General features: G+C 32.7%; 2 protein-coding genes across 3 annotated transcripts in view; one reads left to right on the top strand and one right to left on the bottom strand.

Moving 5' to 3' along the window:
• LOC111047777 (glucose-6-phosphate 1-dehydrogenase) overlaps window positions 1-24,699 on the bottom strand; it is a 41,594-nt gene extending 16,895 nt beyond the window's left edge. Inside the window, exons 1-4 of one of the 2 annotated variants that reach the window (XM_022333611.2) lie at window positions 24,386-24,699; window positions 6,826-6,941; window positions 2,253-2,399; window positions 685-902 (exon numbers count right to left, since the gene is read on the bottom strand). In XM_022333611.2, the coding sequence (XP_022189303.1) occupies window positions 685-902; window positions 2,253-2,399; window positions 6,826-6,941; window positions 24,386-24,404 (500 nt within the window). In that variant the 5' untranslated portion in view covers window positions 24,405-24,699. Of the gene's footprint in view, window positions 1-684; window positions 903-2,252; window positions 2,400-6,825; window positions 6,942-18,531; window positions 18,712-24,385 lie in introns of those variants that run through there. The other variant, XM_022333612.2, reaches the window with a different exon arrangement.
• Window positions 24,700-25,087: 388 nt separating this feature from the next.
• Window positions 25,088-27,486, top strand: part of LOC111047778 (retinoblastoma-binding protein 5 homolog) — a 58,122-nt gene continuing 55,723 nt past the window's right edge. The window contains exons 1-2 of the mRNA XM_022333613.2: window positions 25,088-25,582; window positions 27,388-27,413. Of these exons, the coding sequence (XP_022189305.1) occupies window positions 25,564-25,582; window positions 27,388-27,413 (45 nt within the window). The 5' untranslated portion in view covers window positions 25,088-25,563. The remainder of the gene's footprint in view (window positions 25,583-27,387; window positions 27,414-27,486) is intronic.

Here is a 27,486-nt window from a genome sequence, read left to right as displayed (position 1 = left end):
TGTCGGACAAGATAGTCGTCTCGGCCATCATGGCCGGTACTTTTCATACCTATTGTTAGTGGTAAAACATTACTCTACACAAGTTCATAATGATTAAATATGATTGCAGTAAGAATACTGTGACGTTAAAGTATCGATGAGTCCTTCTAATTGTCGAATAATTTTCAAATCTTAATGCCAGAATGCAGCTTTTCAGAAACATTATGTCTTACAGGCCTGTAACCACTACCGTATGGGATTACATTTAAAGCTGGATTTGTTTTATTTTACGTGAATGAGTTGTAAAAATCCACAATTGAAAGGGAAATTTCGCCGAATAGCAGAGCATCTACACATCAATGATTGAAGTAAATGTTTTCAAATGAATCTTTGTATTTGACAGTACTCAATTGCTACGGTGTCATTTTTTGACTTTAATAGCTCATAAGATATTCTTCATAAAACAATATTGATTTAACATGAATGATTAAGGAATCGGTACAAATGGTACACCATAAAATGCTTCGGTTTTTTGAAGAGCAGGCATACTGGAGTTTTGATAATATTTTACTACTATCATTATTTGAGGTTTATTTCGCCATATTCACTATAAAAAACACAAAATATGAGAAAGTACACATTATGAATTGGTTTCAATTATGACGAGACACCAGAGTTGGTAAGGTTGTTGAAGGTGGTACTTACGTGGTTGAAAGACATGTGTTTCGTAGATGGACGGTTACAACATCAAACACAGATGGTGGTAATGCAAGATAGAACAGTCTATTTGCACCAGTCCTTGGTTCTTTTTTGGAAATTTCTTGATTGAACATTTCAAAATCTTTTCTCGAATCATAGCTACCCGGATAATAATAGTTCAACTTCCAAAACTCCTCATATCTTTCCTCCTCTTCCGGTTTCACCTATTGAGAGATTTTTGATTATTTAAATTAAATTATTCGTTCATCACCTGACACTTGAAAAAGGGAGCTGCTATACAGAATCTGCGTAACAGATTATTTTTTTTTATCGTATTTTATTAATATCGTATTTTTTATTAACAATAAATTGATTATAGTACTAATGATACTATCATATTGATAAAAACAAAAATACTCTCAAATTCCAAATTTTTGAGAACTCTTGTGATAAGGTCTATAGATCATGTCAGAAAAATCCAAGTTGCTCTTTTTGTTCAGCATCAAAACACTTGAACGTTTTATGATCTTCATATTCTATTTATTTTCAACAAAAAACACAATTTAGATGTATTATTTATACAATGTATAATAATTTTTTTCAATGTACTATCAATTCAAATATATTTCAAAATGAAGCGTTACAAAATTAATACCATAAATCATGAGAAGTACGCATTCATACAGGGTTGATGAAAAGTATGGAAACAGCTTAATAGTTCTGTTACAAGGATAATTTGAGAACAGGGCATCTGGCAATAAAGTGCGGTACATCCTCTCCTCCTTCATGTTGTAGAGAGAGCAAATCCTCACTTCCCGGCCAAATGAGTATTTATTCAGCAGAAGGAGCTCTGTCCTCGCCTTCAAAACCGACTTTATCCATTTTCTCTTGAAAATTCTGTATCGAAATCATGTAACATATGACCACCTCCCAATTTAAAAAATGAAGTTGGATCCAAGATAGCGGACCAAAATTTTGAAGCGACAGAAAAGCAGTTTTTATAGTAATAGGATTCCCAATGAAACATATTTTCAAATTATCCTTGTAACAAATACATTAAGATGTTTCCATACATTTAACGAACTCTGTATATAGTTTCACAGCATGTCATAATAAAATGTGTTAGAATGTTTCTAATTTACTCAAGCATTCTTGAGTTTTTCGTAATCATTTCCTATTTTCTATTTACTTATTTTTTATTGAGGAATGTCATCCTATAACTACTAAAGCGGATTAGCTTACATTGTCTATACTCTTCAAAACTCAAAATTAGGATAATAATACAACAAAGAACAAAGTAGCTAAAATCATCAAAATAATAAATAATCAATCCTGTTAATGCCAATCATATTAGTATTGATGATGAATAGCGAATCCAGGGATTCACTGAGCATGAATAGAAAAATGTCTAGTATAATTGTGTTGAAAAAAGTTCAATAACAGTGCCTATCACTAATTATCTATTACTCTTCTACTCAGAACCTTCAACGATATCAATGGTGGCCTATTATTCAATTATCAGTTTCATAAGAACAAATCCTTCAATTACTAACATTGAAAAACTTAAAACTTACTTTCATATATTGATGACATTTTGATCTAAGATCCTCAACAGACATTTTTGTCCGTGCATAGCCGTAGAAGTAGACATTTGTTGGGAGCAAGTTATCTCTGAATAGCCACCAAAGTGTTGGATATGTTTTCTTCTTGGCCAAGTCTCCCTGAAACACAAAGGGTATATTCTGTAAAATTGTAATTTTGACATAAAATTACAACAAAAATTGAGAATATAAATAATGTTTCTGAGCTATTACTAAGCTTTTTATATAGCTAATAAATTTAAAGCTGTAACAAATTTTATATCCACCATCTGTTAGAAATCACATCAGATTATTCCATATCCAATATAACCCAAGCAATATTATTTTGAAGACGTCAATGTCAGCTAGAAAATCAAAACCAATATAGTATTTAGAATAGTTTAGGAGAAATTTTGCATATCCCATGCAAATATATCTCGATCTAAATAAGATAGAAATTTATAATCTTATTTGTGAGATACTCAATTAATCTTTAAGAATAAGAGGAAACCAATCAATCGCCTAAGCATTCTCATTTCATCCATTACTAATTGTACCTTAAAACTCACTTGAAAAGAAAATTTTAAATTCTAATTCAAATAATATTTCACTTTGATTGTATATCTACTAATTCTTGTTTAATCTACTTTTTTCCAATCATTCATAATCGAGAATGATATTGTATGTATCAATGTATAAATCTGAATCTGAATAAGGAAAAAATTCTCATTGCATTTTACATAGGAATTTAAATATGAACATTGAAGTCGATGAATTCATGGAAACATAGAATTATGTACTACAAAAATTGAATTGATCTATTTCCTCTGAAAAAGTAGCTTTAGATTGTTATGTAGCCGGTAGAGTGTATTGTCAAGTATATTTATTACATCTACTTACTATGAGTAAATTTGAAGCATGCAACGCTTTTAAAATAGCATGCGAAGGCTCCATCAACAACTATTTTTAAGTTACGACTAGTTATGATGTTAAATCTAAGGACAGAAGATGGATTAATGACTGTGGCAGACCAGTTCATTTTCTGAGGATGACACACACATGTCATATAGGCTTGTGCGAGGGATGATGAAGACTATGAGATATGAATATATTCTCAGGTGGGTTCCTAACCACTGGGAGGTAATTTTAAACCCCATCACTATAATCAATTCGTGTGGTTTGCATAAAAAATTCTCCCTTTTAACTAGAGTTCCTCACTGTAAGTGATTCGATAATAATCATGCTAGACGCTGAGTCAATCCCGTATCCAAAGCTAATAAAATAACCTATAGTGAGGTCCACGTTATAGTCCTAATGACAGTGGAGATGGAAAGGACAACAACGTTGCCGATCCTTTTTCTTGTCAATGCCTTCTATAGACGGTAGCTGATACAGGTTTATTCATGTAATATTTACTGTTCCTTCTCGTTTTAAATAATCAATTATATTTTATTAAGCAAGAAATTATATTTTTCAATAATTTCATAATGAATCTTCATAATTAAAATTGAATATTTTGATAATTAATTATTAATTCTACATTGTTAAAAGACGATTTGGCAACAACAGAGAAAAGCGAGAAAAGAGGTAGCGCTATCCACTTTGTTGAATGATAGACAAGGATAACAATAACATTGCTAATCAAACAATGCCATTATAACGTGGATCTCACTATAGACACTATAGTGACAACGAAGTGAAAATTATAAAAGAATCAAAATAGTTTAGGTAAACTTCAAATAAGTTTAGATAAATTTTAGATAGTTGGAGAAGACGAGCAGGGTATACCCATTCCAAAAGAGCAGAAAGGTGAGTAGATCTCCAGTTTCAAGAAGGCACAATAGCATGCCAAAGTTGTGGAAGAAGGTGACTAACAAGAAGCCTGAAGAAATATGCTCCAAGACCCAGAAAGAGGGGAAGGCTGAGGAGCAAATACCATAGGTAACAAAACAGGAGATCGATCCAATAAACATTCTCCTTTGAGCATTTTACTATACAACATTTGGGAACTGAAGAAGTTTTGGGCTAGCGCCTGTTTTTTATTCCGATATTGTAATTGTTTATCCAATGAATGGATAAATGAATAGTAGAAATAAGAAAATATAGAGTTGAAATAGAAGCTTCAGGCACATCAGAGCTGGAATGAATTTACTGATAGTTGACTGAGGCAGATGAGAACTAGGAGAAGCAGCTTCAGCTAATCAGCAGAGAGCTTGCTTCAATACAAGCTGATTCATGTAAGCAGAAGAATGTCAGCATGGACACTTAAAAAGGAATGCTGAGGAAACAAAAGTATCTTGTTGTCATTCGGGCATGTAGATTAGTCAGACTGAATGCAATTGAGGTTCTCCAGATCATCCATGACTGCCAATCCCAAACCAAGAGATCAGCCAACTCAGCACCAAGAAAGCGACCCCGGCCCACATTGAAGAGTCCAGAAGCCTTCTAGGAGACAAGTAAATGTGAAGAAGCAAATGGAGGAAGGTGAAGAAACTGCACCTTGGACTGGAGTATTGGGGAAGAGTAAAAAGAAACCTAACTAGAAAAATAATACTTTTAAAGAGACATAGGAAGAAATAACAAAAGATTATAAAAGAGGGAAAGAAACAGCTACATCAATATCTCAGCCTTTTCAAAGTAGAATCAAGAAAAGATTCAATTCTCATAAAGCCCTCAGATGAGGAATGAATTACCGAGATCCTGGGAGCTATAAAGGAAGATGTGAAGCCAGAGGACTCAGAAGCTGAGATTAGGCAAAAAGAGGGTTTGAAAATTCACCAAAACCTTTCTTCCTGGGACACTAGAGGCGATAATAATTATTAGTATTGATGATTAGCATCACTTAAACGTTTGATAGTGGATTCACAAATTTCAAATTGGAGAATTTTCCCACATCTTCTACGGAAAATATTGAGTTTTCAAATTTGCATAAGAGTAGAGGTATCTTATACGAGTATACAAGAGAGTATCTTTACTCACAAAAAAAGAACGATTTACATTATTTTCTAAATCAGAACAAAGCATGCGGTGAGTAATTTATTTTTGTATTGATAAAGACAGTTCCTGAATAAGGTAACTAATAAATTGTTGATTAATAACAATATAAATTCATTATAAAAACAAACAGGAGATAAGCTTATGGGGGTTTATTCAACTGAAAACACAGCATGAGCATTATGGAATCAATTAACAAACATTTTAAAAATGAACAGATTATTTACCTTCCCATCGTAAAACCCACAGACACCTGGAATGAATTGGAAGAGAAATAGTCAAATGGATAGGAGTACATGAAATAATATCGCATGTTAAAATGTAGAATGTGTAATTGTGTCAGTAGTGAGTATAATCAGATCTACAGTAGCGATTAGCAGCACTAGCGATCCAATAACGATTAAAAACCATCATTTTCGGTTCTACGAGAGCAATAATTGCCAGTGATAATGTCAAGTTTTTGATTAATGAATAATTTTGTAATCATCAACATTAGCAGTAATCATTACCAATTATAACAAAAAAACATTGACCGTTGGAAGCTATCGGCTTTCATGTTTAGCATTAGGGTACAGAGAGAGCTTATTAAAAGCTAGGACCTCCTGTGAGGACTTCGACTTTTAGAGAAAAATCTCCCCCCCCCCCCTCCAAGTTATGTGGCGGGACAAGCGCGGAGTCTGCTATCGACCACTGTTCGGTTATACAAGACAATGTGCCGGGCAGATTCCATCCTCAGCCGGAGCGCGGAGACTACCACCATAGAGAAAACATAGCATGAGAAGGTATCCCATGGTTTAGGCCGTTTATATTCCAAATTATAATGTTGACTGAAGCTGTTGGTCCTAGTACTTTTTTTCGAAAAGCTATTTGACGCTGATAATCTCTCATACTGTGCCGTTCTTACACTCTCACCCCAACAAAACAGTAATAATAGACAGTAGTCGACAGTAATCAGCATGACTTATATCGGCTTGAAATGTGGAACATAAACTACAATGGGATATCTTCTTATGCTATCTTTTCTATATGCTACTACCCATCCCCGTATAAGACGATGTGGCGGGCGAAGCCCATCCTCCAGCCTGAGTGCGAAGCGCGGAGGCTGCAACTCACCCACCCCATGCGAAAAAGACTAAACATTGGAGTAAGAATGTAGAATTTTATTCACATACAATATGTTGATTAGAAAGGAATGGAATTAGAAAGGAATGGAATTGAAAAGGAATGGAAATGGAAAGGAATTGAATTGGAAAGGAATGGAATTGAAAAGGAATGGGAATGAATTGAATTGGAAAAGAATGGAATTGATAAGGAATGGAAATGGAAAGAAATTGAATTGGAAAGGAATGGAATTGATAAGGAATGGAAATGGAAAGAAATTGAATTGGAAAGGAATGGAATTGAAAAGGAAAGGAATTGGAAAGGAATGGAATTGGAAAGGAATATTAAATTGGAAAGGAAACTTATTGGGAACCTGTTTCTCGAACAAAATCTCTATCAAGTGGTTGTGTGGAAATCCTAGAGAAATCAATTAGTAAACGTTCACTGAAGAATTTTGAGTATAGATACTTACAGACGCACCAAAAGTTACAAAGATATGCGTAAGGTTTCCGTCGAAGTGAGTGCCCTGAATTTCCATATTAGGAGACCGGAGGGATTGCCTAATCAAGCTCAGACAATCGGAGCTTCCTAAAAAATAGAAAATGACAGATTAGTATGACTATTTAGACAATAATATTTCGGTATGTTTCATCATTTTCATTAATTATAAAAATTTCATTTTTTTAAATGGGAAGGTGCTCATATGATACATAATTTCAAATTAAAATGAATGGTGACAACCGCACATCGACATCTCAATACTTTTCAAAATTATTTGTATTACTCAAGCAGACATGGGATTTTCTATTTTCTACTTCACGTAATTGAGGGCACGGCCACACATAGAGCGACCTGCGATTCCATGGTTATCTATATCTATATCTAGATCCCATATCATAGATATAGATATAGAAACCTAAATAATCGCAGATCGTTCTCTCTATATGGCCGCACCCTAATGCTGTATGAAATTCTTATCATGAGCTTATTGATTTATTTTCACTAGATCATAGTGGGATGACGAATCGTGAAAGTTTCACCTTTTCAATTATATCGTACATTGAACAAAGTCTGTCAAGGACCATTCTACATTCTACATTCTATCCTCAACAGACGATAAGAGTTTCTGGGGTACAGTTTTGATAATCTAATTAAGGTCTCATTTGATTTTCAGGAGGTAATATAATATGATATGAATAATTATTTCAAAACAAGACACAAAAATTGGTTATTCAATTCTTCCTAGTATATGGTTCTAAACTTTCTTCAAAGATTGCACCGGTCAATAAAAAAAATTGTGAAGAGTTCATAAAAGAAGCTCCTTCATCAGCTGTTATTAGCGTTGGATGATTCGTTTGTGGTGGAGAGTTGCTCTCTTCTTCTTTTTTTCTTCTTCTTATTCTTCTTCTACTACTTCTTCATCTTCTAACGGAGATTCGCGATCTGAACTCTGACTACGGCTGCTCTGTAGACTTCTTCTAATTTCTATCCGTATCATCAGCGTAGTTTTTTTACTTTCCTTACCCTATTACCATAGGTAAGGAAAGTATTGCTTTCCAAAACAATTAAGGTTCCCTAATTTCATGTTTTCTATACGTTTCAAGGTCCCCTGAGTCCAAAAACATTATTTTTGGGTGTTGGTCTGTGTGTGTGTGCGTGTGCGTGTGTGTGTGTGTGTGTGTGTGTGTGTGTGTGTGTGTGTGTGTGTGTGTGTGTGTGTGTGTGTGTGTGTGTGTGTCTGTGAACACGATAACTCCATTCCTAATAAACCGATTGACTTGAAATTTTAAACTTGAGGTATAAAATGGTGGATAATGACCAAAAAACCATGTTTTTCACGGTTTTCTCGAATACGGCTCTAACGATTTTCTTCAAATTTATACCATGGATAGCTATTTATAAGCCCTATCAACTGACATGAGTCTCATTTCTGGAAAAAATGCAGGAGCTCCGTAATATTCTTGAGAAAAATGGCGGATAATCACTAAAAAACCATGTTTTTCACGATTTTCTCAAAAATGACTTGACCGATTTTTTTCAAATTCATACCCTGTATAGTTATATATCAGCTCTATTAACTAGCATGAGTCTCCTCCCTGAGAAACTAACCCCATCCTTGAGAAATTTACTTTGTAACTCCTTCTCGTGCTTGAGGTAGGTGGGTAGAGCAGTTTATTCAAAAGAACACACGTCGATATTTTATTTGTAGAACAGCTGTTTTGACAACTTTTAAAAAATCCTCAAATTTCATAATTCAAATAAAGGAAAATGTACTCTGAAAACAATAACAATAGTATAATCGTAGTTTTAATAAAATTATTAAGCCGCCAATCGGCATAATGTTATTCCCCTAGATTATCCTCGTTTAAGAATGAGGCTTATAGATCAATGAGCAAGGTAAGTTGTGTGAGTGTACCACACCAGATTTTTTGTCACGATTTTCTCCTACGATATAGTCTTCTACAATCGAATTACTCTGCATTACAAGCTACAGTATCCTATACTTCACCGCTATAGATCCTATAGTTTGTATCCAACCTTTTTTACTTAATCTGCCGTCCAATAAATTCTATGTACTTGATATAGAACTTCTTGTGGGTGTGATACACCCACATCTCACGCTTCTAATTTGCAACACAGCCGCTTTGTCAATGTCCGAGTCCATCCCTCCAAATCAGAACAGAAATGTGTCAATCGAATTGTCAACTCAAGATTACAAATCTATTAAAAAAATTAATCATAAGGATAGACTTGTTTCTTTGCATAAAGTAAATAATTCCTTAATTTTAGGTTCGATATAACTATGAATCGTCCTCATTATATAAACATTGTAAGCATTATAGAATTTAGTCTTAATAGTCACTATTATAACTCAATAATATCTTTATGACTTGAAGAATTTTCATTATTCTTAACTTATTCATTCTTAGTAAATAAGTGAGTATTGTACTGGAGGATTGAATGTAAGAGAGTTGGAGGGCTGTGCCCTAAAATCTTCTCCAAGGGGAAAAATCAAAGGTTCAATTCATAAACACGAGATTTACACTTTGACAAAGTGATAGGAGTTTCATCAATCTCTTGTTCTAGTGGAGCAAGGCTTGATGGCAATGGAAACGAAGTGAAAAAGCATGAGACTATAAATATTGGCGATAGTTAGCGTTAACATGGGATAAAAAAGTTCATAGAGATAAATCAGAAAAGATGCATGAATTCTCTTAAATCAAACTGCTTCTTTATCTAGCCTTCTCAGCTGAGCAAGCCATGAGTTATTGGGATCAAGTCATGTTGGATTTGGATCATAAATGGACACAATCATACAAACTCACAGTGATAAACAGTGATTGTAACACTGCACAGTATGTGGTGATTATTTATGAATCACAGCACCTCAAGCCATCGATTTTTTTTCTTTATTTCTAGCATGCAAACAGTTGGACCTCAGTGGTTCAAATATGTAGGTTGAAGACAAAATAATTTTAAGATCATTGTGAGTTCCAAGAACTATTATAGAGAGAATTGAAATAAAGTGATAGGGTTAACACAATTTTGATTCGAATTAAAGCGAATTGTTGATTGTAACCAATCATGGGATAGGCCTTTAAAATGACACATCTTTCAACCGATAACTTTGTAATTTTGAAAACGATTGCATTAGCTTCATTTGAAGGCATGATAATATTAATTCGTAAAAAGGAACTTCAACTTTTTCTACTCCGCCTAATGAACCTAATGAATTTTTCACCACACTTCACATAGCATTTCAGGTCTGTTTCCAGGAATAGGAAAACGCTATTTTACATAGAACAACTCAAATTTCAAATATTTTTTATTCCTTCAAGTATTTACAGTGAAAAACTCAATATTACGGAATTCCTCCACAAAGACTAAACGTCTGCGTGTGGAGGAGAAATCTAAATGCGTGAATAAAAAGAAAAAGTGAAAGAAAAGTACCCATTTCCCGATCACTTTTAGTTTCTGTGTATTTTAAATAGGATTTCTAAATAACGCATGGCGAGAAAGCCCCTGGTTAACATTGCTTCAAGGGCTTCTCGTCATGCACTATCTATCGATGGCATTGGTAACCACTTCTTGCTGATAAGCTATTTTTATTCAAAACTTTTCTAAGAGTTTCGAATGTAGGTTATGTTTTGGTTGGTTTTTTAGTTATTTTCTGTTATTGTTGTTTACTAATCTGCATATTATTCACTGATAGTGTGGCGGAAAATGTCAATGCTTATGAGCCGTGAATGTCTATAACGGGGCTCACATGGCAACGCAGTCTCTTCAATCCCCTACTGTAAACATCATTTTCGCCCAATAAACCTATACTTCTCAGCCGCGTGACTTAATATACTATTTCACTATTACACTATATTAAATTCGATATAACATGTTTGAGAAAAGGAATATAATGTATTTCAATTCGGGAGTTACATATTTTAAGAAACATCAAACTCCAATGACGTAATAAAGAAATATGAAATAGCAGATACAGTACCTATTTCATCAACCTGAATGAATAATCCAGGGTATTGTATTTTACTAGCCTTAATCCTCAATAAATACTGATTGATTTTTATTCACGTTCAAATCTCACTATGGAATGATTTCAATCTATGTTACACTTTCTTGCCTAATTTATAATTCATTGTAATGTGAATTAATCATTAGCCTAATGTAAATATGAATTACATAATCATTAACAATAGCCAGAGACACCGAATACATAACCTTACCTCAAGTAAAATCTATTTAATGGATTGCAATTCAAAGCATAACTGCAGAATGAAGTGTTTAGTGCTGAAGACTAATTATATTCGATTAGAGTCTGCTCTTCAAGGGCTTTATTAAGAAGGACATTATAAGAGATAGTGATAATGGATTAAGATATATTGATAATTTACAGACTAATGGAATTATATATCACTGTAAAAATTGAAAAATCAAAGTACCCTTGAAAAGGATACTTTGATTTTAAATTATCACATAAGTAGCTCTTACCAAGAAAATGCATTCTATAATCATTACTGTCTAACTTCAACATGATGAAAGCTTTGTCACGTACAGTAAGTCTGCAGAGCTTCACGAAGGAGCATGGTTTCTTTGCATGCGGTCAATTATTTATTGAGACTGTCTTTACTATTATTTATCAAGTGTCTAAGATCTTGACCTACTTATGCTCACGTCTGCCTTTCACTGAAGGAAGGCCTAGTAGACAACTTGTACTGGGTCAGCGCTCCTATGCTCCTCACAACCGGTTCAAGCAAGGCATTGCAAACTATTCATCTTATAGTTTGAACAATCCAAGTATCGAACAATCAAAACCAGAATAAAAAATGTTGAATTTATATTACAAGCTCATTTTCTGAAAAAACTAATTATGGGTGCCCTTCCATAATTCATCTAATGTAATAGTATTATTCATAAATTAATTCTTATTCTGCAGGAATTATAATTGAAATTTAATGAATGTAGTGAGTGACATTTACCAGCTAGTGAACTCGATCAGCTTCTCTCACTAGACTAGAGTTAAATGAGGCTAGTGGCGTTCTAGGCATACAAGTAGTTTGCTATTGCACTAGCTTCAACTATACTATCCACTAGCATGGTGTAAGAGGTTGTAACCCTTTAAGTACTGGTCAGGGATGTTTTCAGACCTCACAGTGGTAAATGATGTGATGGTGACTGGCGTGAAATTTCTGCACTTTTGTGCTTTTCAGTATCTTCAAGTTAGCTCATTAGCCATCCGTCAAAACAGTTTTTACTGTTGGAAGTGTCGGGGTGCCGCTAGACCACCTTGCAAGTAGAAGTGTTTAATCTATGTACATTATTTTGTTTATCTTCGGTTATTACTGAATTTGATTTTTTTCTATGAATTCTAAATATTCTATATTGTTTGCAAAGTCTTTAAAATGAATTTAAATAAGTTGAATAAAACCAGAATCAGACAATATCTATTTGAAGATATAATAACAATAATAATAATATTCGTATGGTTTTTATTGGTGGGGAGCCCCTGACGGAAGTTCTACCTCGCCTGAATATATCATTTTAGAAATCAATGGGCCTTACGACTGTCATACTTCAGCCGGGACCGACAGTTTAACGTACCAATCCGATAACACTGGAGTGAAGATATGAGTGATGAAAACATTCTAATGTTGAGACAAAAACAAATAATGATGTTATGATTATATAATGATATACAACTATGATTAAAATAGTTATAAATAATATAATTGTATAATATGATTATGTAATGATAACATGTAAATTCCAAGTGGTGATCAATGTGTATTTTGATCAGCACCAGAGATTAGCATATCAGTACATAGTATAGATTCCAGTAAATCTAGGAGAATAGAATCAGCAATCATCACAATACAAGGAATTTTATTTTTATTAGTAATTTCTATTGCTTTCAAGTAAGGATCTTGAGTTTCAACAGCTTTTATTATGTAATTTTAAATTTATTCCCTACAAACTAAAAAACACTCCAAATTTTCCCTACAAATTGTTCAGAATTTAAAAAAAATACATCAAATATCGATAATTCTAGTATATTCCAGTTATCATGAAACTATTAGAGATAGTCAAAAGTTTGAGATAACCAACCTTGTTTGAGGAAAATGTTGTTTTTTAATGGTAAAGAAAAAATTAATAAGGGTCTACCGGACTCCCGAGCCAGTACTTGAGCCAGTACAAGAAACCGCTCCAGTACTTGAGGGTAAGTGAGAGAAAGTAAGTCAAGTGAAAGTGAGAAACATAATTATGCCTGAATGATACAGAACAAGGTATAATTATAATAAAACACAAACATGAAAAGGAGAGGATGGAAAGTAATACATATAATATGAAGGAGCCACCACCGCCACCTATTAATCATCATATTCACACTTTATTCATCGCAAATCAGTTGAAATTCTCATTAGAAGTGAGAAAACCACCAAGAAACGTTCTAGGAATATCTCAAACACATATTTCTCCAATCAATGAAGAATCCATTTGTATATAAGCATACTTTAACTCATTATATTTGAATATCTACGCATAGTGATAGATATAAGAGCATAGTTACTCTGTTCTCTATAGCATAAGCAATGTAGAACAAACATTTTTATTCCAATTTGTTATGTTTTGGTTTTTCCAATATAGACAACAAAAATGTCTATGACCTCTATTCTGGAGAAACTACTCTAAATTTTTTTCCAAAAGAAGAACTCCGAAAATTTCAATTTTAATATGAATCCCCCCCCTCCAAAACAACCAAGCATTAAAATTCATCAACCTCCATCAAAAATAGAATATAAAAAATCCAGTACTGAGATTCACAATAGTTGAATAGTTTAAATGTGCATGAGCCATGAACTTTATGAACTCTTATGAGTGTGATAAGATTGTGATGTCATATTTTTTTTGTAGAATGAACTTGAAACGAGCTAATAACCGATCTGAAAATCCTATATTGACAGCTTTATGCATTTAGAACAAAAGTAAATGTAATAAGATAAAAGGATAAAGAAAGAAAAATGTCACCATTTTGAAAAGTCACTTGGCAATTCTATTCTTATTAATAATAACTTTATTCGCGAATATAGTATCAACTGAACACATTGTAGCTCAATGGCCGAACTATAACAACTATAGTACTTGTTGAAAAATAACATTTATTTTCAATGAGCTTCAAAAGGTGCTAAAATTTATCACATCCACTAACTGGAACAAGACTAGTTTAGAAGACACAATAATATAAAATTGCTTCCACAGAAAAATCAAGACTTTCTACATGTTTATGATTTGCATGCCATTATAGGACAAGATGGATCAAATCCAATTTCAAGGTCCTGATAGCTTGTTTCTACAGCATACAGAACATGGGGCTGCTATTTAAATATGACTAAAAATCTTGTAAAATCAAAAATATTTATTTACAATATTATAATTTCAACAATGATAAGACACGCGTTTAGATAACTCGTTGAACCAACTCATGATATTTGTAATCATAGCCAACCGAAAAATTAGAATAATCGATTACAAACATCGCACCAAGGAGGTAGTTTGTAAGTTTGTAACCATTAGTATAATAATTATACTATAATTAATGAATGATAATTATACTATAATAATTATACAGGAGGAATGGAATACTATATTGAGAAATGAATGTACATGTAAAGTACGATATAGTCAATGTATAGCCGATTCTGACTGAGGGTGACCCTCCACTCCTCAACAAGACGTTTTTTCTCAGAGTAAATCATTTCTTTATTGTTATTAATTTGATAGAGATGAAAATTGGTAATATAATCTCTACTTCAATATCAAAAAGTGAATAGGGAAAGAAATTCGTGAAGAAGAAAAATGTGAAAATCAACATTCAAATGGAGAGGATTTACTAATATCTAACCTGTAGCTAATTTCTTAAAAAAATTAAATTGTTATATGTAAAATTAATACAGTATATATAATGTTGTAAATAAACTTATTAATATTTTTATTTTTCCTTTAATAATTGAACTTTTTAATTGGAAGCTAAATAAACTGTTTATACTAAAGAAAAATTTGTAGATTATGCAAAGCATAGAGCGAAGTTGCAGTTGCTTTCTTTACTAAGAAAAAAAGAGTTGGATCAGTAGGCCAAAACCTGCATGCTTGAAACAAACATTGCAGCTTTGTGCCTACTGCCTACTCTCAACCAGTGAGTATTGAATGTGATTCTATATGAATATAGAATATAGTAGGCCTATATGGATATAGGATTACATTCTATGTTCACTGCTCTCAACACAGTCAGGCTGTAGAAGAATAACACACTCCAGCACTTTGAAAACATTTACAGAGAGCAACATAATATTGATTTGAGTTTTTTTTAATTCATTATAATTATAAAAGAATTCAGAGATGGTTAACTCAATAACAAATTCAGAACTTCTAAGTCAAAATCGTGCATCTCTTAATACAGTTTTAAAAATTATCTGTGCACTTTCATTCACTTGCATAAGTGAAAGCTATCCCAGATTAAAAACCATGATGCAAATCCAGATTACTTTAAGAATAAAAACCATTAAATAAGCGAGTGTTTCACTGACCATTTTTGTGTAGTGAAAGTATTCGAACCAATCGTAGACCATGGAAACATTCCATAACTTGGGGTTATGCCAAGAAAGATTGAGAAATACAGGGACATAAAAAACTATAGTTTTATATAAATGTTGTTCGACATCAATGTACTTTTTAGCAGAGAGGATTGGCACAGGCCTCTTGTAATCAGGTTCTTATAAGTTGCATAAAATACACTTAGATCTACCGGACCTGATTTAGATCTGGAACAGAATGTTACCAGTACTATAATAGAGTCACTATCAACATCTGAAAGCTTGAAAAGTTTGTGGGCTACAAATTTGACCTCCAACTTTCTTAGCTTCAAGCCCTATTGCACACAACCAATTGTACTCAAAATACCGTATGAAATAAATCTTCGTGATTAATAAGCCACTTGCTTTGTGAAGACTGTATGAGATAGATTGAGGTCTTTCCCATGTGTGAAAGGCAATTTGTTATTTTATAAAGCTAAGGTGAACCCATTGATAGGAGATCGATAATTCACTACTACCAAACAAGCTGGTTGATAAACCTAATTTTCAACACAACAGCAGCTGTAGTAAATAAACCAGGCAGGACTTCATTGGACGTTTTTGAAAAATCTTTCAAAGGAACAAAGCTGAATCGAACACATTGGCGCGAATGAAGAGGTTCTGCTCTATTTGGAGGGAATGATCGAGAACCAAAATAATGATTGAATGATTGCACCATTTGATCGAACTAGTTTCGTAGAATAATTGGATTGAAGCATAAATATCCTATGAACTTGATTTATGTACTACTATCAAGAAGCCCAGTCAATAAATGTTTTTCCTATGAAACCATAATAAATAATAATACCTGAATAAAGTAGTAAGTGACGGACGTAAATTCATTCTGCATTATGGAAATTATGCAATAACATTTAAAAAATGTAAGCTTCACAATAGGTGAACATTTTGACTTTGATACCAAACTTAGATGACTACAATGAAATAACACCAGCAACAAGAAGTAAATGACATTACAAAAAACACTCAAATTCATCTGTCGCAGAATAAAACTATTAAAAAACTAAATATTATCACATTATAAATTAAAGACATCAATGACCATCATTATTCATCAATGGCCATCCCACGAAAAATAAATCGAAATAATAATATAGCATTTATGTGCTATCTAATAATGAGCTATAATGATAAAACACAGCATCCCTTTCAAGTGAGATGGGTAGCTAATAAAATATTTTATTATTCAATACATATTTTTAAAGCAGAGGAGATATAATTATAATGGATGTAATGATAGATTAGGGAATAATATAAATGAAAACTGATCAATTAGTTGTTTGATGATTGTGTAACGATTGAGTTGCAAACTCACCTGGTTCAAATTCATTACGGTGGACTACAGAAATTACATATTCACCATAACAATTCAAACATTTAACCAGAAAATGAATGAAATATTGGACTGAAGGTGATGACTAGTCTTGTACATGACTGTTGGAAAGGATTATGATGATGATGGTGATTGATGACGAAAAGTATAACCACAATGTGGTTTTCGAAACACCGGGAATTGGATACCAGTGATTTTGAAGCTCGTAACTTACAGTTACGAGATAAATCCAACAGGCCGAACAAGAGTACGGAACTTACCCTAACTGAACAATTATTATACATTTCGCTAACCCCTGGGTGAACCAGTTTCGAAAGATGCAAATTTATGATTTATTTTTCGAAACTTCTGAAACGCTATTGATTGGTCTGAATATTTCTATGATCTATAAAAGCGGAATGGCACTCACTCATCAACAGAACTAAAAATGTACTAGACCAAAAATTTGGCAGAAATGTTCGTTCGGTTACCTAGCCCTCTAGAGGAGCACTAAGAACAGATTTCAAAAAAGCTTCAAAGGTATGCACAAAATCTGCGTTCTCTAAGCTTTTCCGAGAACTAATAGACAGGAAATATTGAAATTTGGTACATAGGTTCAGCTAAGATGTACAAATGTTGATGTGGTAAGAGGGCTTCGAAATTACGCCAGAGATAAGCCCACAATCGGTGCATGAAAGTGTTATATCAAACGAGTGTTTTGTGAGTTTTATTCAGTCTGATTAAAATTGACAGAACTTGCAACCCTAAGCTATATAGTTCAAATCAACACGTGATTGAATCGAGTCTGAACTTCTCTATTGACTTTGACGTAAGGAAGCTAATTCAAATGGAAGAATGGTGGTTTTCTTTGTGGCTGTTCCAACCAGGGGGTTCTGGCTAGACGGTTGAGATATTTGTTTATTACAAATTAAGTTTTCAATTTTATGTAACTATTTACGTAATGAATTGGCCATTTTTCAATTATTATTCAATAAATTAGGGGTAGCATATTCATTTGGATTTTCGTCTAGTAATAATCAGGACACTAACTTACTGTTACAATTAACCAACTTATTTACAATGACAATAACAACGATTTACTAGTTATAATAACCATAAGCCTTACATCTGAGAATTAGATCCATGACCATCAATAGAATGCTAAGACTTCAATCAGAGGAAATAGTGGTCAGGTGATAGTGATTAGTCACTCATTTTCTCACATGAGCCTCACAATTTCACCAATGAATGTGCAAATACGATTTCCGATATCATAAAAACATTTTTCATTAAATGAGAAAGTAGGTCTATGCCCACCTGATTGATTAATCATTATTATTCATCAAACCTGTTATAGACTCGTTTTAGCATAATAGGCTTGACACCTGTTCAGTTATATAAAATGACAGTGGACTAGTTTATTGCGAGTTCATTCAAAATGTCCAGATAAAATTGTTGATTTTTCCTATTCCATTAGTATTTTACTCAATAAGTCCATAAGTTTCTGATCATTAAAATTGTAGAAAATTTTGCTTATCCTTTATACTTTGACATCATAGGATATCTAATAGAAATTTACTAGGATTGATCTTAGCTCAGCATATTAATGTAACTGAATGAGATTCTTTCGAAATGCCGGCAGTACTATGTTCATGACAATTCAACCACATGACAAGAATGGTAGGTGACCTCAATTAGAATAATTACTCACAGAAATATTTTTCAAGTATAATCCAAATCCGAGTTATCCAAAACTGGAATCACTGTATCACTATTCAAAATGGGTATCAAAAAGCTATAACACTAAAATACAACTATCTCAAACACAAACGACTGTTATACTAAAACTGAAAATTCACTTGGCAAAAATGACAAGTCGCAGGACAACTAATGTCTACTGGCAGAGAAGCCCAAGGTCGAAAAATCCTGATAGAAGCCAAGAGGAGAACCAAAAAACTAGTAACACCGGTGTAACTAACCCCGTCTCAATTACACACTGAAAAGGCTTGACTGCTACGAAATAATAGCAACAATACTCTATGACGTATGTGGGAGCTTTATCCCTTCATAAGAAAAACCTTCCAAGGAAACAACAAAATCTTTATAAAAAATCGAACCAACAATAATAATTATAAAAATGATAATACAATAGTCTCGATAGCTTTGACTAATGTAGTCGGTAAGGAAATTGAATTACTGTAATGTTCCTGCTATTGAGAAAGAGGGTATAAATGAGAGACCTAGCATTATTTACAGACAAACTCACAACTAATTGAAGTAGATATAAATATATAGTAGGGGGAACTTTGAGCTGAGAAAAAAATTATTCACAGTGAAGACTCACTTGTTTATAATTTCTGAGTTATAGAAATGGATATTGCATGAGAGCGGCGCAGCGGCGCAAGAAAAACGGACTGACGAGTTTTATAAGAAAGACTCAAAGTTGCGATACCACCACTGTAACTGTATAAAATATAATGTGCTCTACAATACTATGTACAATACAATCATTATGTTCAAACTTGACTGACTGTGAGCTATCATTCAATTGATGCCTTCTCCAATCCTTTCAGCACCCCACCACGCAGCATTTTTGTTTCTATCCTATTTGATATTGTTATAGACTGTATCCAACATTTTCCAGGTGTCACACTCATCAATAAATAGAGAAATAAGCTCTCAATTGAAAAATTTTTTCCCTATAGTTACACTAAAATAGCAATTTACGCACTGAATTGCATGCCTAAAATGGTATTCCTGAACTAGTGTGTGAAGTAATAAATTACAGTGCATAAAATATTTTACACACTCCAGATTCGCAACATAACACGAAATAGTTTTTCGGCTATTATTATAGAAGGTTCATTGTCTGACAACCCAAATTCGTTGGCAACTCTGACTGTCGTTCGATAAAAATTATTTCAATGGCTACATAAGATTAAGCAATATATTTCAAAGTTCCCCTTGGCGACATCAGAGCGTGCTGGACAGTCAAAATGTGGTTGGTGGTTCATATAAACATAAATTTTTGAGAAGGTTATTCAATTTACCAAAAATAACTTTTAGTTGAGTTATTTTCGCTAAACTTTCTCAAAAATTGATATTATCAGGGAATTTTTGGATTTTCCAATTTTTCAATCAACAATACCATGAAGAATTTATCCTCAAAATTTCATGAACTCATCTCTTACCGAATTTGAAATGATCTGTCCCAAAATTTTAACTTCAGTAATGATCGGAAAAAAACTTATTCCTGTGAATTTTTTTATTTCGATAGCTTGATAGTATACAAATCGAAAAACTTAAAAAATATCACAAATAAAAAGATTTTTTAGCCTTTTTCACGTCCTTAACACAATTCGGTCCTGGGTTCGGCAGTTGAAGGGAACTTTTGATACATACAATAACAACGTAACAATGAAATGTGCACACACTAAATAGAACGCAAGGAAATGTGCAGAGTATTAGAACAACAGTCCAACGATGAATGATCACTGGAACGTTGAAATTCACAATCTATTGCATTGGGATTTCAGTCCGAAGTTTGAGAATGATTTTGAATTTCAATTTTGAAGTTTCATCCTTTTAAAATAATGATTGCTCAAGCATCACACCCAGAAGGATACGAGAACCGAAACAATCTGTATGAGCAAACCTACTTGCTCAGAACCCTCAAAAGCTACTTAACTGCTTCTCTTGTAGTGACAAGGAACATTTTCATCTCGATAGATAAGTGAATAAGCAAGATTTCCGCTACTGGGTTAAATAAAACCCTTGAGTTATTCTTGAAAGATCACAAAACAACGAATATTATTGATGAAGTTAATGCCATTTCCAGCAACATGTGTGAAAGAGCTGCTAAAAACTTCAGAAATCGTCTTCAACAATGTATTGCTGCTAATGGCCGCCATCTTCAGGAAATTATTTTCAAAACTAAGTCAATATAGCATCAGTGAGGATAGAATGTAATTCTATCATTGAATCCTACACTCTCTGAGTCTCTGTATAGCATGTGCCTCTTTACCGATTTACAAAAAGTAATTCTCCATCTATCCTGGATCACTTTTTAAAGTTCCTTGAAACTGCTCAATCGGTTCTGCCACCCTCTGTATTATTAAATAAAGTGCATAATGAGAGTCAACCATGTTCCAATTTTCGTTAAACGTAAAAATAGTCACATGAATTTTCGCTGCATAACATTGTTTTCAAAAGTGATTCTCTTTTTGTCTTTTTCACGTAAATCTTAGTCTTAATATTAAATAAAAAGACTAAGAAATTGTCAAAAACCACAGATTTTATTGAAAGTTAGAGAGAACGGTTTCGGTTCTTACACCACTGTCAATCTCTGATAAACTGACTAATGCCATTCAAACTCACTAATGCAGAGCTTATCAGAGATTGACAATGGTGTAACAACCGAAACCGGTCTTTCTAACTTTCAATAAAAATCTGTGGTTTTTGACAATTTCTTAGTCTTTTTATTGAATATGAGTCATTTATTTATGGAGACAACAGGTTACCCCTAATGTGTCTCCTTCACAAATACAACAGTACAAGATTATTATACAATGAAAATACAATGAACAAAGTAACTTACAATTGCAATATTGTTAAAAGAAAAAAAACTATAGAAATACAAGGGAAGGAAAAAAATAGATGTCTCAACTACACAAAAAGTATATCTTAGTCCTTCAAGCGTAATCTCTGGATAAGGGAAAAAAATGAAGTAGCTTGGTACCAAAACTGACAACTAAGTTTAATGATTGTGAATCGTGATTGCGGTACTTTAGCCATGATAATGGAACTCGCCATGATTGGCGGCAGAACTTAGATTATTTGTGACAGAGTTTGAATCAGACGAGAGCAAACAAGACACCCTACACCCGACATCGACAAACTCAAACGACATAGAAACCGCGAATCCAAAATGACTGAGAAACTTTAAAAATATGATTCACAATAAACAGCTATAACACAATATACAATATGTATAACAGCTATGTATACGAGTGCTGTCATCTTCATAGTTGGATTGAAAACTTTTCAGACCACCTTCATGAACCTCAAAAGGCATACATTGTCAGTGAAAATATTTTACGGATTCTATGGAATGATATGGATATATCCAGAACATTTCTCTCATAGATCTGTTGTGCATTACCTACATGTGAAGAATATGGAAAAGGAAATTTTGTAACAGGCATATAATTAAAAAAAGTGAACAATTTTAGTCTGGTTATTAAATTCCAACAGATATTTGAAAGAATAAGACTTTGATGTTGTCAATACAACTCAAAAATATAACAAAGATATTTGTTCTAAATCAATTTAATCAATTGTGGAGAAATAACACATCTTTTTTTATACAATCGATTTTGACGAACTGAATAGAAAAATGAAATTTATATTATGGAGAAGGGTATTCATTTACCGAGAATAATATCCAATTCCCACATGAATACTAAAGTTTCATTCATGATCTAGATGGAATAGGTTTGATGAATTGGAATGAGTTTAAAGATAAACATAGTTATATATTTCAAGGTTTTCAACCTTGAATAACCTTTAGATAACATTATGATTTGGCAGCGGATCAAATTTATCCTTTTCATAGCGACGATATCCGAGAATATATTATTCAAATGAATCTAAAATTTATATTGGCCCTAAACGATGTAAAGTGATCGTATTTCATAAACTTAGATATGACAGTAACAGACTGTACTGTTGAAAATATTATGCAAATATAAATCAATTTTTAATCACCTATTTACTGTAATAAAAACAATAAAATTTATGTTCAGTAATTTAGATACCGTAATAAAATGTAGTAATACAGTAGAACCTCAATAATTCGGAATCCTCTATAATATTTGTAGTTGAAACTCAGTTGCTTGAAAACCCTATATAGCATATTCGAAGTGAAGCTATGTATTTCGGTCCTCGTGATAACTCGTAGTAAAATAAAGTCTATAAAGTTATGAACTCTATAATTCGTATTTTTATATGTGAAAACTTGATATAGTTCGTATTTTCTGGATTTTTTTTATACACCATGGATGGGGAAGATGATTATAGAGTACCTATAAATAAAAATATAAATCTGTAAAAAAATATCAAGTCTTGATAATTGCATTATATAGCCGAAACATGTCGTGACTAAATAGTTTTAAAAAGGGTACTCAGATTTATATTCAAAAGTAGCCCTGAAGGAAAAATACGATTACAGAGTACTATTCTGTCGCTAACTAATTTTACAGACATGAAGTCATCAACCGGAAATTACATTGACTGCCAGACAAAATTTGTCTATTGACTAAGTATTCGTTTTAATTGATTGCAGTATTGTACATAAGCGTGAAGAATTCATTAGTCGGTTTGTGAATGTTAGTTAAGAGGCGTGTTATAGTGAGGTCCACGTTATAAACTTAAAATGACAGTATTCGATTAACATTGGTGTTGCTATCCTTGCTTATTTATTAGACAAAGAAGATAGAGCTATCCTTTTTTAGCAGGCAGTATTGGATTAACATTGGTGTTGCGATCCTTGTCTATCATTGGACAAAGTGGATGGCGCTATCCTTTTCTAGCTCCGCAACGATACCAAGTCTTATATTAACAATGTATAAATATCATTAATTGGCAAAATATTTCATCTCAATTATGGACATTTATTGATTAATCATTGAAAAATACATTTTCTTGGCGAATAAAATAAAATTGTTTATTTTAAACAAAAATTAACATTTATTATCACATCAGATATACCGGTATCAGCTAACCATCTATAGAAGGCAGTAACAAAGCAGAGAATCGGCAACGCTTTTATCTTTCTGCACTGCCATTATAACGTACTTTATTCGAAATTTTGTTTTTAAAGTTCGAATAGTTTTCTAGAACTTTTCCATAAGAATGAATAACGTTTATTGGATTTATCAACATTTGATGAGTGGTAATTTTTTATATTTAAGAAAGGACTCAGGAAAAAGCTAGTAATCAAAATATACAGTATTGCTGATGTTATAAATCTGAAATTTTTAGAGGTGAAATTGTACAAGTATCTGTAGGTCCGGTTGATCATGGTTCAACAACAGGAACTAGCCTAGTACAGTTTTGGTTAGTGACCGATATGATTACACTTTTTAGTTTATTCGAAAAAGTATAACTAAAGAATCATGATAACATTTTATAATAAAGTTTACAGAGAGGCCTATGTTGAAGGTTTGATCATAATAATTTGAAATTTTATCATATTTGATGAAATTTGTATTGTCACTAAGAGGTCAGTTACATTATGTCACTGTTTCCCCTCAATGAATCAGGCACGAAATATTCTCGTGTAACTTACTGAATGTCTTTTATTTAAATTAAAACAATGTTCAAATTCAGACTTAAATTATATTACTGATAAGATAGAGATGAAATAGCTATCGTAGCTTGGATGCCACTGTCACATACAAAATAAGTTAGTTGTTTCTAATACTTAATTATAAAATTATACAAAATGCAATAGCGAAAATTGACATGCAATTTCCATGCAAGTGAAAATACAGTTGTCTATTTACCATTATTGTTGACAGCCATGGTCAAATATTAATATTATTAGGTTGATTTAGAACACTTATTAAAATACAATAATAAATTAATTCAAAGCTATCAGAATGCAGTCATATCGTATGTCAGTGTTTATACCGTACTAGATGTTTTATTACTGAAATTAAATTTTAATACTCTGATTACAATGAATGAGACTGACACATAAAAGAAACAATACTCTGTAATTACAGATTACAATAGTAGAACAGTACAGGTTCTGGTTCTGATTCTGACAGTCGTGGATAGTGGAAAAGTAGTACAACTACAAGAACGGAATCAAGATTAATTTGAAATTGCTATCAAACAGCTGACGATCAGCTGTGAATCAGATTTGAGGCCGCCAGCTGTGAATCTGTTGCACTGAATCAAGCCATCGTATAATCATAGGGATATAAATAGAATTATTGCAGGAAATTATTCTCAAATCACATTTTATTCCTGTTAAAATATTATTGTTTATCATTTCATACATTTGTTTGTGTGATAACAATTCGATGCTGGAAAACTCTCTTGATATATCGATTTGACGAAGATAAAAATATCGCATTCCGGAAAATCATAAGCTGACATAAAGTCAAACTGTTCAAGTATGAACATAACCTAAAATATAATAGAACCCTTCGACCATTAATATAATTATATTAATGGTCGAAGATAGAACCGGATAAGTTTGAGAGGGTGTTGGGTGCGTGAGAGGGTTAGATTTTTGTTTTTGAATGCAACATGCTATCATAATTCGAAATGAATAATAGTTAAAAGGTAGAAAGCTTGCATATCAGAACATGTTTCATTTGTGTAATATAGTTTGGCTACACTTCATCTTATGATTTTCGTGAATGCGATATTTTGCCCATTGACAATATCGACTTTTTAAGGTCGACTTTAATTTTCGAGGGAAATTGGCCTTCTTAATTCCCCAAGTCCTAACCTAAAATAAAATCTGAGTCTGAGGAGCTTTAGTAATGAACTTGGCATTAGGGATTTTGAAATATAATCCGTAGGTTGCATATTCAAATCTTCTTTTATACAGATTTATTTTATGATTTGTCACTTCATCATAATATTTTGTGGAACATCTGGTTTATTACTCCTAGTTGTAGAGAGCAAGCAGTTTCGATTTACATGCAGTGACTAGCTGTATACAAATATGAATCTTGAACTTTTAGGTAAGTGTAAATGAATCTTTTTCCATTTTCATGTTAACTAGTAATATAACAAGTTCTTTTTTTTAATTTGAAGCAGCTCCCTTAATTCACATTTTTAGTATCCCAGAAAAGATATCTCAACAACTTACGACCTGATTTTGCAATCAGTGTTTAAGCCTTAACTGGTTTGTTGGGGTCATATTTGACCCCAGGGAAATTATTTTTGTAATTATTATTCATACAGGTAATCCTACAGGTCAAAAGTTGGGATTAATCTATTATAATATATAATACGCCTAAAGGAAAGAACTGGCTTATAGGCTACACGTACGGGATAGGAGAAATATGTTTGACGCATCTTCATGTCTGAACTACTGGACTGATTAACTTGAATTTTTGCATAATGATTCTTAATTAATCAAGGATGGTTATAGGCCTATTTTCAATTCTTCAATATTTCATTACGTCAAGTTTTCAATTTGTCAAGTTATTGTATGGAAACAGCTGAAAATTTATTTTAAAAGATAAATTAGGAGATAGGTACGATTGGGGATCCTATCCGAGTGAAAATAACAGATTTTCTGTCGCATCAAAATTTTGGTCCGCCATCTTGGAACCGCTATTTCCAAGTTTTAAAGTGGCAGAGCACGGGTTACCCACTAGTTTTTAATAAGGTAGAAGCTACGAAACTTGAACAGCAACATATCATAACAGCTATTGAGGATATTCAAAATTCAATAAAGGACTTAAGAGAGGATTTGAAAGAATAATATAATTAAAAAAATCATCAATCCACTCTGAACTGTTTAAAAAATTGAACTCGGATAATGGAAAACTCGAGTGTGATGTTGGTTAACCAAGTATAGAACTCAATGACCCTCTGCATTATCTGAAAAGAAATACTGTTGAAATAACTGGTTCACCGGTACAAAAGGATGACAATAAATCTGCTATTATGAAAAAACTGATTTCTTTTCTAAAAATTGATTCCTCACTAGAACTAATCGATATTAAGCATCCCTTATGCATGGCACATGAACATTAGATAGCGGCATTGTGATTAAATTTGTAAGATGATCCAATGCTCTTGTTCTACTAGACCTTTCCAATAAGCAATAGGGTCTTAGAGCTCGTGATTTTGGTTTTTATTCCGATAATATTATGCACATCAATCCCTCGCTCACCAAGGAGAATAGACTTCTATTTAAAATGCTCATTTGTTGAAAATGACTCATAATGTAAAGTATGTCTGGCTAAGAAACTGGAAAATATTGGTTAGAAAAGACAGTCATGATCAAATGCATGTGATAAATAACCAGGCGGATTTGGACAAATTGATGAAGAAGTTTAAACAAAAATCATAAACTTCGTCTTTAACGATCATACTGAAGGTTTTTAATTGGCTAGTTATTATTTATTGAATGAATCTTTTGTAATGGTATTTCCTGTTAATGTCAACTTTCATTAGTATCGATCATTCCATCATTGTATTGATCTAATTTATTTCCTCTTTCAATAAATCAATTATACCTCAACTGGTAACTAACAGCAATAATTATTTATTATTTACAGAACTGGTCTGCTATTTCTTGAATGGATTGGTTAATTTTGAAAGATTGAGCTCAGTCGGGTTGAGTGCCCCGTATCGTGAACAAAAAATATTATTGTTTTTTTATGTAGAACTTGGTTATTATGATTTAAAAATTTTCTTAGTGAACAATATTAATTTCAGCCTATCTTATAATCGTTGGATTCACTGCCGCAAATTATAAAATGTATTATCATTTGACATGATATTTCCTAAACTGTTATTTCTTTGATTTCAGAATCGTTTGGACAGAATTATCCAGAGGTGAGTTATCAACTTATCTCAATCACCAGTGTTTTTTTCATTCCGGTTTTGAATTTCCAGTTGCAATCTATTT

This window comes from Nilaparvata lugens, chromosome X (assembly GCF_014356525.2).
Source record: "Nilaparvata lugens isolate BPH chromosome X, ASM1435652v1, whole genome shotgun sequence".
Taxonomy (NCBI): Eukaryota; Metazoa; Arthropoda; class Insecta; order Hemiptera; family Delphacidae; genus Nilaparvata; species Nilaparvata lugens.
The sequence above is the reverse complement of the archived record's forward strand: the minus strand, read 5'-3'. Positions and strand labels throughout refer to the sequence as shown.